A 12,881-nucleotide genomic window follows, 5' to 3' on the forward strand; every position below is an offset into this window, starting at 1 on the left:
GTACCATTTATTGTAACGCATACATTTGGAGGCTTCTGTAGGGGAGAGTGGGATCAATTGTAACAGGGTACGATTGTAACAGAGCAAAAATTTCGAGTGTCTGGTTCTAGATTTGGTTCCTAAGTGGCGCACAAGGTGTATTTAATAAATCTACATGTACACCCCTGCTGGCAGCCATTTTTATATACTTTTGAAAGAGTTACATCACGAAAGATAATTTCACGCTACGTAAGTACTTTTTTTGGAATTAGANAATCAGTAGGTGAGGCCATGAAACCCTGGTCCCACCCAGAATCAACCGTCGCTAAACTATCTTCCACAATAAACACATAAAGAACAAAACTTACTTAGGTAAATTTCAACTAACTAGCACAAATTAAACGCAAGAATACTTATCTTACAATCAGCGTGCTACCTTCACATCAGAGTCCGGCGTCTCTTCTCAGTCCTTTTATAAAAGTAATTCAGAGAAATATATCTTATATATTTGAGAATTGAATCTGTAGTGGTTGACATGTGAATAAGGCAAACCAGTAATATTCATAAATAAAATTAATTGTCAGTCATATATTTGCTACCACTTTCTTATTTTAACTATATTCTTTATTAAATGACTCGTTCGGTAAGTGAATTTCCTTACGGCCCCAGGCGCCCAGATAAATGTTGATGATGATGATGATAATGAAGTGAATTTCCTTCTCAGTGGTCTGATCGGACTACTTGTAAAAAACCGTGTGGAAGCTTTCAGTTATAGGAGGCGTTGGTTGAATTGAGTTGAAGATGATGCTGAGGATCTGTGCTGTTCACGAGAAAGATGGAATAAAGTGGGTTTCATATAAACTTTTGAATCATTTATAATGTTGTAGTGTGGGAAATAACTTTAAATAAAATATACAAAATAGAGAATATTCATCGGTAAAACATTCTACCTATCACCATTTAGAACATAAACGTAGAATAACCACTAGAATAAAACTAATCACTAGAAAAATATTTTCCCAAAAACGTAGAAAGTTGGCAGCCCTGTTTTAATGCATGATTCGTTGTTTAGTAAAGTTAATTTAAAGTTATTTTCATCAACCACTACATCTAACTGATACAAATGATCATATGAAATATCATTTTATTCCAGGCGTCACTCTGTAAGGCGTTTGAAACATTGGCGAAGATATCAAGAATTCTGAAAGTTTTATTCTGTCCCTTTACAATATATATAGCAGTCTTATAGAATTTTTGTCAGTCATTCGATAATGTTTTTAAATATTGGAAAAATTAAAAAAAAATCTGCTTATATTTCCTAGTTCAAATGTAATTTAAGTAGCACAAGAAAAAAACCTCTCTCAAAAAGCCCAAAATCTGGCCGCTTTGGTACAAATAATTCCTGAAAAATATTTAAAGAGTTTGTTCGAAAAGAAATGTCACTGAAAAACATTTATCGATGAAATTCGTACAACGTTTGCAAGCTTTTAAAAATAGGTTCCTCCTTCACCGATAAATCTCTTCCAGTGCTATTTTTAGGCATCAAAGGTGTCATGGGCCTTTTTCAAAATGTTCTCTAGAGCCTTAGTGCAAGCCTCTTAGGCTTGTCAATCCCTTCGGAGCAATGTTTTTTCACGGATTTTCAAAAATGTCTTGTTCTACAGGTAAAATTTGCGCGACCATTATTAATGACCAGAAATACTTATTTTGAATATGGGAAGAGTTTCCAATGCAAATTTGCGAAGTTTTACTCAAAACTTAATAGCAATTTGCAAGAGAGATGAAAACGAGTTTTCCCAAATTGTGTTTTTATTGCTGTCTGGGGGATCAGAGGCGAATGAGCGTCCAAACATGCTAAAGCTAATCGCCACTATTACCGATCCCTGCAGCCGATACCAATACAATTCATTATGGATACACATATAATCAGTGGCATTACTTTCGAACAGACCCTGTACATTTTGCATGCAACTATGTATGTGAAAACGAGATCATAACAGTAGATCTTACAAAAACTTCACATATCATTCAGTTGCAAATATCATTTAGGTGCAAAACCCACTATCAGAAAAAAGTTGCATATATCATTGCATCTATAGATTTTCCTGCAATTTTCAAAATATTCCTGTATACTTATATATGTTTAAATTTTTTAAAAAGAAATTTCGAGTTGAAAGGCCTTTTTATACAAATTTAATCAAGCCACTCCCTTTCCGAGTTTTGTCAACAGAAAAGAAAGCAGCTAACAGGTTTTGCAATTGTTTACTAATAATATAAAATTAAGTATATAGTAACTAAAAATACAATGAAAACAAAAACGAGACTTTAGAAACATACAATTCTCTTAAGGTGCTTTGCAAAATAATTGTTTGTATTTATGTTGTTAAAATTAACTCAGTGTTCAGTTACTTATGTTGTTAAAATTAACTTGTTAAAATTAACTCATTTGTTTGTTAAAATTAACTCAATCTCTTTGATTAGAATTTTGTGCCCTTTGGCCTCACCAACTTGGATCAATGTGCGATTCTGTTCATTTCTTGCATTTGAAACTGCTAGTTTTTCTTCTGATCCAAAATCATTGAATTTGGATATGATTTTGCTATCTCCGATCAAACCACCAAAGAAAAATTCATCAATAAGCTGTAGAAAATCAGAAATTTCTTTTACTGTAGTGTAATCTTTTGGTGTTTTACTTTCCTTATTTTGTACATTATAAATGGCACCGTATTTAAGCAAAATCTTAACAGTTTCAAGATTAGCAGCTGCGTGCAATGCAGAATTTCCTCCATTTATTGTTTTAGCATTTATAAATGTTGTCAATTGATCGAAGTTGTTTTCTTTTGCATGCTTTAAAAGTTTTTCAACAATTTCAGCGTGACCTTTGGAAGAAGCAATGTGCAAAGGCGTATTTCCTTTTCGGGTTGTGTGCATAACATTACATCCATTCTGCAATGCATCGTTCACTAAAAATAAATGACCTTCGCTAGCAGCGAAATGAAGAATTGTCCTCCCGTCGGAATCAATGTTTGCGAAGTTTAAAGTTTCTTTTATAAGCGATTCATTTGATGTCGGAACTTCATTGGTTTTATTCAAATCTGCTGATGTATGCAAATTGAGCATATCAATCTTTTCCACAGCTCGTTCTGATTTCATAAGTACTGCATGCTCACTTCCAAAGATATTTCTTTGCTTTTCAACATTTTCTTTTAAAATTTCATGACCCTCCTTCAATTTACCCCTTTTTAATAAGAACACACCTAAATGATGTTCAGTCCTTAATGTGACGACATGCTTCGGACCCAGAACTTTCTCTTGAATATGTAAAACTTCTCGAAAGTCTTTGAGCGTTTCATCACACAAGTTTTGAATGCACAACACATGTTTTACATTATGAAGTGAGATTAAAGTGTCTGTATGAAAATGCCCTAGTTTTTTCTTTCTAAGTTCGTAAACACATTTATAGCCAGACAGAGCGTCATCATATTTACCCAAGCGATGAAAACTATTTGCGAGACTTTCTTGGGCTTGTATAGTTAGAAGATTGTCTGGACCAAACATTGAAAGAAGCTTTTTAAACACAGTGTTATTTTTTTTCAGTGCTTCTTCATGACGACCAAGCTCATCCATTACTGTTGCCATATGACTCAGTGTAATCAAAGTCTCAGAATGATCTGATCCAAATAATTTGCATTGTTGCGAGTGAACATCCTTTAAAATTTCCATTGCTTCTAAATTTCTACCTAAGCAGTGGAGATTTAAAGCGATAAAGAAATGGGTTCTCAAAGTGCGACTGTCATTCAGTCCAAACATCTTTTTCTTCTTTTGAAATATTGCTTGAAATTTATCAAGTGCCTCTTGATATTTATGCTGTTGAGACAGTATTTTTGCTGAAAGTTCTTCGGATTCCAACATTGCGGGATTTTCTAAACCAAGAGCTTGTGATGTTTTCTTCTGAAAGTTGTTGAGCGTATTTAAAGCTTCGTTAAATTCTTCTTTGGCAAACAAATTGGCGCATTTAGATTTCAAGGCATCATAATTTTTTATAAATATACTTTTGAGATGTTTTAAGTTAGGAAAATCATGGAGAACAGCACAAGCCATTAGAGTTTTTCCTTCCTTATTTTTTGCACACGCTAACGATTTAAATGAATCAGAGTTTTCAAAATTCTCGAAACTATTTAAAATATGAATATTGCAATTCTGAACATTCTCGAATGCATTATCGATTAATTTTAATAAAGCAATAACGTCTTCGCTTGAAGCTAAATCTAAAGGAGTTTTCCTATCAGCTGTCATTGTATTATACATAGCACCATTTTCTAACAGAATTTTTACTATTTTAATTTTTCCAGACTTTGACGCATAATGAAGCGGAGTAGCACGATTTTTTCCAAATGGGGTAGGATTTGCATTGTTTTCCAAAAGAACTTGAACAATTTCAGCATTTCCTTTCCATGCAGCATAATGCAGAAGTGTAGCATTCTTCGAATTCTTTGCATTGACGCAAGCTCCCTTATTAATGAGTGATTTTACATTCGAAATATTGTTACTTTTAACTGAGTGAAAAAGTTCTTCTATCATCAGCAGTGTTTTTTTAACACTTTCATTATCAGTCAGAAGTAATGGTGTTCTTTGAAAGACATCAAAAGTGCAGTCATAAATAGCACCATTGTCAATAAGTACTTTGAGTACTTCTTCAAAACCAAACAATGAGGTTATATGAATGGGTCGGACTCCATCATCACTAGGCTCATTGACATCAATTCCCTTTTGAACTAAATATTTAACAATATCTGTCTGACCTGTTTGAGCTGCATAGTGTAGAAGAGTCGTGTTTGAGCACCCACGTTCTGTTACTAGTGTTTCGTCGCATTGAATAAAGTATTCAACAATGTGCAGATGTCCCTCACGTGCTGCGACGTGTATGGGCTTTGAGCCCAAGCTGTTTGCTGCATTTAATGATGCTTTTTCGTTAATTAGAAATTCCACTATGTCTAGGTGTCCACGTTCAGCAGCAAAATGTAATAGAGTATAGTTTTCATAGAATTTTTCATTTACGTTTACAATTGTATTCTGGAAAAATACTTTTACCGAATCCAAATGACCATACCATACAGCCAGTTCAATAGGTTTTCGATATTGTGAATTCTGTTTATTGGAATCAGCTCCCCTATCTAGCAATATTTTAATGATTTCTGAATGGCCTCGTGAAGCTGCTAGGTGCAAAGGGGAAACGTCATTTTCAAAAACTATGTTCACATCAGCTCTGCGATTTAATAAAAGGCTGACAATGCCATCGTAACCCTGCTGAATGGCAAAAAATAAAGAATTCCTTATGTCAATTGATTTTGAAAATTTCTTTTTGCCTAAAAAACACGAAACCACCCGTTCCAGGCCTTTTATTGAAGCAGTCTGAAGAAGAGTTTCACCTTTGTCTCTAAACTGTTTATCAATATCAGTGTGCTTATTTTGCAGGAGAAGAATGCATATATCCTGATGTCCTTGCATTAGAGCTTTGTAGAGTGGGTTACCATCATTTACATCAGCTTCTTTATTGATCAAAAACCGAGTTAATTCCTCGTAATTGTTTTCTGAAGATATGCTCAATGCAGTATCATCTCTTAATGTCTTTGATTTTAAGGAACACTTTCCACTCGCTATCAGTATATTAACTACCTCAAGATGATTGTTGTAAATAGCGTAATGTAATGGTGTATATCCGTTTTTGTCCTGAATATCAATTTGAGTCAATATATTTATTAAGTATTGCACGATATCAATGTAACCGGAGTGACAAGCTAAGTGTAAAGGAGTTATACCAAAGATATCGATATTTTCAACACTGACTCCCTTTTGAACAAGCCTTTTAAATAAATTAGTTCCACTCCGGTTAGAAATTAGTTTTTTATATTTATCTTTATCATTTATTTCGTAATCGCTTTTCATTAATTTCCGAATTTCAAAAGATGTGATACACATATGCAATAATGATTGCCTGTTTTTATCAACAGTAGTAACATCGGCCTGTTCAGATAAGAGTTTATCAGATATCTCAAAATACCCTAGTTGAATTGAAAGACTCAAAGGTGTAAAACCATTTTCGGTCACGGCATTAATTTCAGCTCCACGTTCAATTAATCTCAGAGAAATATCTATTGAACCACTTTGTATACTTAGATGAAGAGGAGTGAAGCCATTAGCGTCTCTTATATTAATGGGTGCTTCATTATCAATTAAAAAATCTATAAGTTCTAAGTTCCCATGAGGAATGGCAAACCCAAATATAGAAGAACGCTTTGTCGTAACGTCTTTAATACTTGCTTCATGTTTTAAAAGAGTTTTTAATGTGTCAATATTTCCTTTCATTATAGCAAAATGCAATGGTAAATGTCCTTCATTGTCTAAAGCTTTTAAATCTGCACCATGTTTCAGCAAAACTTCAACAATCAATGATTGACCATTCATAGCAGCGTAATGCAGTGGAGTGCGATTAAATGAATCCTCAGCATTTACATTTGCTCCTTCTGAAATCAAAGTTGCGACAATTTCTAGATGACCAGTATAAGCTGATTGGTGTAAGGCTGTGACCAATTTATCCGATACAGAATTGACATCAGCTCCTTTACCAAGAAAATAAACCACCATGTCTAGGAGACCCATCTCTGCTGCTAGATGAAAAAAATTAAATCCCTGTACAACTCTGATTGAATTTATATCTTCTATTTCTTGAAAAAATAATTCAACAATTTTTATTTTATTATTGACTACAGCGGTGTATAATGGTGTCATAAAAAATGGGCCGGCATTAATTACAGATTTGTGTGACAGTAAAATTTCAACGATATCAATGCAGCCATTTTCTATTGCTACATGGAGCGCTGATTGGTTTTGCGCACACTGTTCCTCAACTGTTATTTTAAGTTCGTCTATAATGTAATTAACTATGACAGTATTTCCAGAACCTGCAGCTACATGGAGAAGATTTCTTTTGTGAAAATCTTTAACGTTTGGATTCAAACCGTAGTTAATTAAGAACTTTATAATATTAACGTTGGAAGATTTTGAAGCAAAATGTAAAGTTGTCATCAAGTTGCTATCTCTCCCATATACATCAGCTCCTTCTCTAATTAAATTTATCACACTATCAAATGAATTACTTGACAGAGCACTAAACAATCTTTTTTGATTTTCTACGATGGATTTTGATTTCGATTTATTCCTTATGCGTCTGATCACTAAATTGTTGTTTCGATAAATATCATTTTTGATAATTTTCAAAGCAAATAAAAATATAAATTGAGTTGAATCCATTAAAATATCCACTAGAGAATTCCCATGAGCTAGATAATTCCTTAGATATCTCCCAACCAATAGGGGATTATCATTTGTAGATAACTGACTTTCAATTAAATAAAGATTAGAAGACTCTAAGCTGGATAAAATAGATAAAATAAGCATTTCAATTTCTACTTGTACTTTTAAATTATTTTCATACCTCAAAAAAGACTCAATGTTATTTTCAGAAAAATTATGCTCGCTTACAATTTTTCTCAAAACTTTAATATCATCCGATAAGATGTCTTGGTAACATACCGAAGGTGATTTTTCAATATTTTTTATTTTCCCAGAGTTTATTTTAACTGTTTTTTCAGAAGTTTTTCTGAGTTTTTGAAGATGTTTGACTTCGTGTCCTTGTCTTTCGGTATAGTAAAAAATCTCGAAAATAGTGGAATGGAATTTTAATAAATCCTGTTCATCTACTTTACATTTCCCACTTTTGGTTAATTCATTGACTAATATTCCAATTCTTGCTAAGCCCCGTGATATCATATGAGGGTTCATGTTGTTCAGAGTGTGCCTAATAAACATCTTCCTCATAGAAATAAAAAAACTATGCATTTGGTACTCTGGAAGGCGCGTTAGAACTAACAATGAAAGAGCTGTAGCAAATTCACTACCGAGATTTTTTAAATAGCTCTTTTCACAATCTATTATATCTGATAATTTTGAAAAGATAATTTCTTCATAATGTGTTTTTACCTCTATCATTTCATCTAAATCAGATATGAGTTTTTCGACCTCAATTAAATCGACGTTATTCGGTAAAAAGTTTTCTACGTCTTCTTCAAGACTTATCAGCCGAATCATGCGAGAAATGTCTTTGAAAGAATCCACGTCTTCGCAATTGCAAATTCTCTCCAACAAAGATCTGACAGATTTGAATTTCATTTTCTGGAGAACAGAAGTGATTCCGTAATTTAAACTTTTCACATCATTCTTAACGCATGTGTAGAAATCGGAACCATAAACGCTCTCAATTTCTTGAGCGGTTGATAAGGGAAAGCCATGCGAAAAAGAGTCTCGCAAAATCTTTAAAATTTTACTTGTTTTATTTGGGATAAAAAACTTCAAAAATTCATTTGTAGCAAAAGAGAGATTAGGTGACTCCAGCGAATTTTTTAAGTTCTCCCCCAGTACTTGCAAGGCCCTAATAATGACAATTTTCCCGCCTTTCTCTAAAGGATTCACTTCACTCACTATGTCGACATACTTTTTAATAATATTTAGGGATTCGTAGTCTCGAATGTAATCATAATTTTGATAAAATTCTTTAAAATATGGATATTTAACAGTAATGCCGTTTACAACATCGCAACGTCTAATGTCTGGAAGTTTACTTAAAGCTTTAATATCAATATCTTTGATTCCTTTGGATTCATTAACCATGCATTCACAAAAATAACCAAGATATTTTACGAAGTCATTTTCTGTTATAAAGCAGTTGATATAGCTTCCTTGATTGCTCAGGTATCTGATGAATGAAATTAAATGGTATTCCATCTCTTCCCAAGGAATTCTGTCGTATGTGGATTTCAGTATTTTTTTCAAAGTGAATACGTTCAGAGCAATGCGCTTCGCCAAAAAAATCACCAGGTCTTTAGATTCGCATTTTGGGAAATTTATTTTAAGTGAGTCACTATACTCCAAAATGAGTGACATTCTTTCTTGGATATTATCATGAGAATAATCATTTGAGTCTGACGGAGGGTTTTCCTCGAAGTAGTAATCGAGTAAAAAACTGTTTACAAATATCTTCATTTCGATTGATATGTCTACATTTTTTAACAATAACTCATTCAAGCTATTTGACAGGAGAGAGCACAGTTCTTCAGCGTGTGATGAAAAATAATCCAATGGCCACTTTTTCATTAAAACTTCAAGAAGTTTCGTATTTCCTGAGCGCACAGCATAATAAAAGGCATTGTGACTTTCTTCATCATTATCGTCAGGCAAAGGAAAAGTTCCATCAACTTTAGTGGAGAGATCACTGATAATCGAAGAATCATCACTGAATATTTGGTTCAAGATTTCCAATCGTTCGTCTTTACAAGCCATTATAACTACGTTAGACAATTTAAAGGGATTATCATCACATTGAAAGCAGGAAATTAAATTGGGGAAGATGTTTACATCACTCAGTAACGCCAGAATGCAAGATAATTCTTTAAAGTTAACTTCATCATTGGTTTTAATAGCATTTCGTATAGCTATTAAAATATTTTTGTAAGTACAGCCTTGGCTTCGTCCATCGTATTTCAGAAATAGATCGATGATGGCTGCTTTCTCAGACTTAAGCAACGTTAATAGCTGTTGCACTTGAATATCGATTTCCATGTTTTTTTTATCCATTAGAATTGGCCAAACTATCAAAAATGAAAGAAAAATTATAATAGAAATAAATTTGATGACATTTAAAGTTATTGCAAACAAGTTCTGTTAAAAGGGTATCGTCTTTTGAAAAAACAAGTTTGTAACAGTTTATTATGAATTCACCTTAGATATAGTAAAGGTACGAAGCAATTTATCTTCAAATCTGCTCATGTTTTGAGTCCTTAGAACATTCCTGAAAACAAAAAATACTAATTTTAATTTCAAAAATAAAATGAAAATCGGAAACAGTTAAGCTAGTTGTAACAATCTTTTTAAAATTATGTAATCACTAAGAAAGCCTCCACACTGGATTCTATAAGTAGTCTGCGCAGATTATTTAAAAAGCGAACAAGTTGTGCGCATTAGCCCAATTTCTATTTTAAAAGTAATACTCATACTCATATGCGATGGTTATCTTAGCATCAGCCCCGCTAGGGACTCTAACTAATTCATCTGAGTGGAAATAAATAATAAATCGCCGAAGCGCAACTGAAAGGTGAAAGTTGGGGTTCAGTATCTTTTACTGAAAGAAAATTAAAATGAAGTAGTGAGATTGAACAAACAAGTTTAAGAGAGAAAAGAGGTTTTGTGGCAGACTGCCTCGTCTTCCTTCGAGGTTTTACCCCCGAGCTTCTCAGGTGCACAGTAGCCACATAGCCTCAGAGAAAAGGAGAAATACATAATAAATGCGCAAAATTATTTACAGCTATTTACAAAATTTACGGGACAAAACTCCGTCTGATAGGAAAGAGGCGGTTGCCGGGCTATATTTTATGTTGTCTTTGATAAGCTCAAAATCGAAATTTTTAAAGTAATTGCATATATGACAAGAGAGTGCATCTCTGAAGAAACTTGCACATAGTTCAGCTATGTGCTCATCTATTTTGTTGATTTTTAAATCTCGTCTTAGATCTTTCATTCTCATGGATTTGGGGGCTCCCGTGATATATCAGAGGAATTTCTATTTTAAAAGTAATTGAGAGAAATGTATCATACATATTTGAGAATTGAATCTGTGTAGTGGTTGACAAATAAATAAGGCAAACCAATTATATTCATAAATTACAAAATTTTTTAGCCATGTATTTACTATCACTTTCAATTTTTTGGTGGATTTACTATTAAATAGCTCTTTTGTAAACTGATTTACTTTCATAGTGGTCTGATCGGACTACCTATAAAAATTCGTGTGGAGACTTTCAATTATAGAAGGCGTTGGGTCAACTCATGATAGTCAAAATTTACCACAGACAAAGAATTTTCTATAATACTTATCCCTTACGAGGGGCAGTAAAAATCCTCTCTCAACAGTACCTATATTTAAACTGAGCAGAATTAATGCAGTTTTTATAATTACTAAATATAGTAATATACAGTTCCTGATCAAATTATTAGACGCATTATAAGATTCTATGTAAAATCTTAATTATCAGGTAATACTATACAGTTTATTGTTTTTATGCGGCTGAAACCGGTTTTTATATATATATATATATATTATATCAGGTATTATTGTATTGTAATAATTAGATCAAATAATTAGACTCACTGTAGGTTTTTAATTATTACATGCTTTGCATGAGTTTATATGCAGGGTTTTTATTCAGGAGATTTTTTATATACCTTCTTTTTGTACTTATTTTTATCCACCACTATTTCTAAATAATTCGTAAGCTTATATAATTCACCACTTTGTAGTAAGTTTTTATGCTATACCTTCTAAAAAGAAAGCAAAAATAGTCAAATATTTGTAAAATATAGTTTGTAGTTATTTACCGTTTTTTTTTATTGTTTTGGTGTGTCCGGAGCAGTTGGCATCTCTGAACTAATTAAACACCATTGCCATTAATTAAGCATGGGGATTTTTTACGGTTCCTCTAAATGAGTAAGTAGCTTCCCTCCATTAATTTTTCCATTTTAATACATATATTTGTTTTATTTCAGTTAGATGTATTTCCCCCCACAATTTGTTTCTGTTTATTTCATTGTAACTGTGATATATTTTTACTTTTAATACCTGGCAACTTCGATTCATATTAGGTTTATGTTCTACATGGCTTAGTGCTTGTCTTTGTGCTAAGTAACAATTATATAGTGAAAGAAGTGAAATCTATGTGGAGATATCTATGGGAAGAAATCTTTGCGAAAGAATCTTTATGAAAGAATATATAACGCGTCACTTAAGAGAATTTGTTACTTGACAGGATTGGCTTTCTCGAAATAGAATGGAAAGAACAGTTACTAATTTAAACAAATGCCATGTTACAACAACCAATCAGGATCGAAATACTCACACTACATCCATTACTGGTATCCCATTATTTAATAGAACCACCTTTTTAAAGCGAAATTATAAACAAAACTAACACAAGGTTTCAGAAGTTTTTAGAAAAATAATATAAGTTAGCAATAAAAAATTATCTTTAAAAAATTTTGCAAACCAGAATCATCTGCAGTTTTATTTGTATTTAATCAATAGCTAATTCTAAACCAATGATAAAATTCTATTTTTCAAATGTCTGCACAGAACGATTTAATAGAAATTTTTTTAAACTATTTTTAGTACTGACCATTGCTGCCACTGCCTAAACTTCAAGATGGTAGAAGGAACTCAGGCATTATAAAAGAGACACAGACAAACGCACTTTATTTTATTATAATAATTTTTCTTAAGTTCGTTGGCAGAAAAGTTTGCTATTTTTTTATCAAAAGAAACAAAAAATTTCTGAAAAATGGAAATCTAGATGAATTAAATACGTTATTTGTAAGAATAAAAAGAAACAGCAATAGATAGCAGGAATTACACTACCGGTCAAAAGTTTGCGAAAATTTTGAAATCTACAAAGAAAAGGTCTAAATTCAAATGTTCATGGAACTGCGAAAAATCATTCAAATTGCATGAAAATTTAATACGTTCTAAAGTGAACACTCTACAGTTAGTTACATATGATCAAATTGCAATACTTTGTTTTTTGCGAACTGAATCCAGCTTTTCATCATGGGTAGTTTTTATGGTGAAAACATTTCTTAAGTTTGAACACTTGCCAAACTTGCAAAAATTTTTTTTTGTACTTTCTGTTAATGGAAAATAGTTATTTACACCGTTCTATGCAAGCCCTCAAAATTTCAGATCGACTTGATTTTTTTTGACGAAGCACGAAGTTATAGAATTTTGAAAAACATGTGTACTT

The 12,881-nt window shown here is 32.5% G+C and overlaps 1 protein-coding gene across 1 annotated transcript; it reads right to left on the reverse strand.

Annotated features, from left to right (window-relative positions):
- Nucleotides 1–1,152: 1,152 nt before the first annotated feature.
- Nucleotides 1,153–9,808, reverse strand: LOC107444286 (uncharacterized). The gene has a single exon (XM_016058387.3). The coding sequence runs from the start codon at nt 9,667–9,669 to the stop codon at nt 2,422–2,424; it is 7,248 nt and encodes a 2,415-aa protein (XP_015913873.3). The 5' UTR covers nt 9,670–9,808; the 3' UTR covers nt 1,153–2,421.
- Between the last annotated feature and the right edge of the window lie 3,073 nt (nt 9,809–12,881).

The sequence above is a fragment of the Parasteatoda tepidariorum genome, chromosome 9, assembly GCF_043381705.1.
Source record: "Parasteatoda tepidariorum isolate YZ-2023 chromosome 9, CAS_Ptep_4.0, whole genome shotgun sequence".
Taxonomy (NCBI): Eukaryota; Metazoa; Arthropoda; class Arachnida; order Araneae; family Theridiidae; genus Parasteatoda; species Parasteatoda tepidariorum.

What these genes read in the sequence shown, in the direction of transcription:
- LOC107444286 (XM_016058387.3), bottom strand. Translation starts at nt 9,669, where the DNA reads ATGGATAAAAAAAACATGGAAATCGATATTCAAGTGCAACAGCTATTA.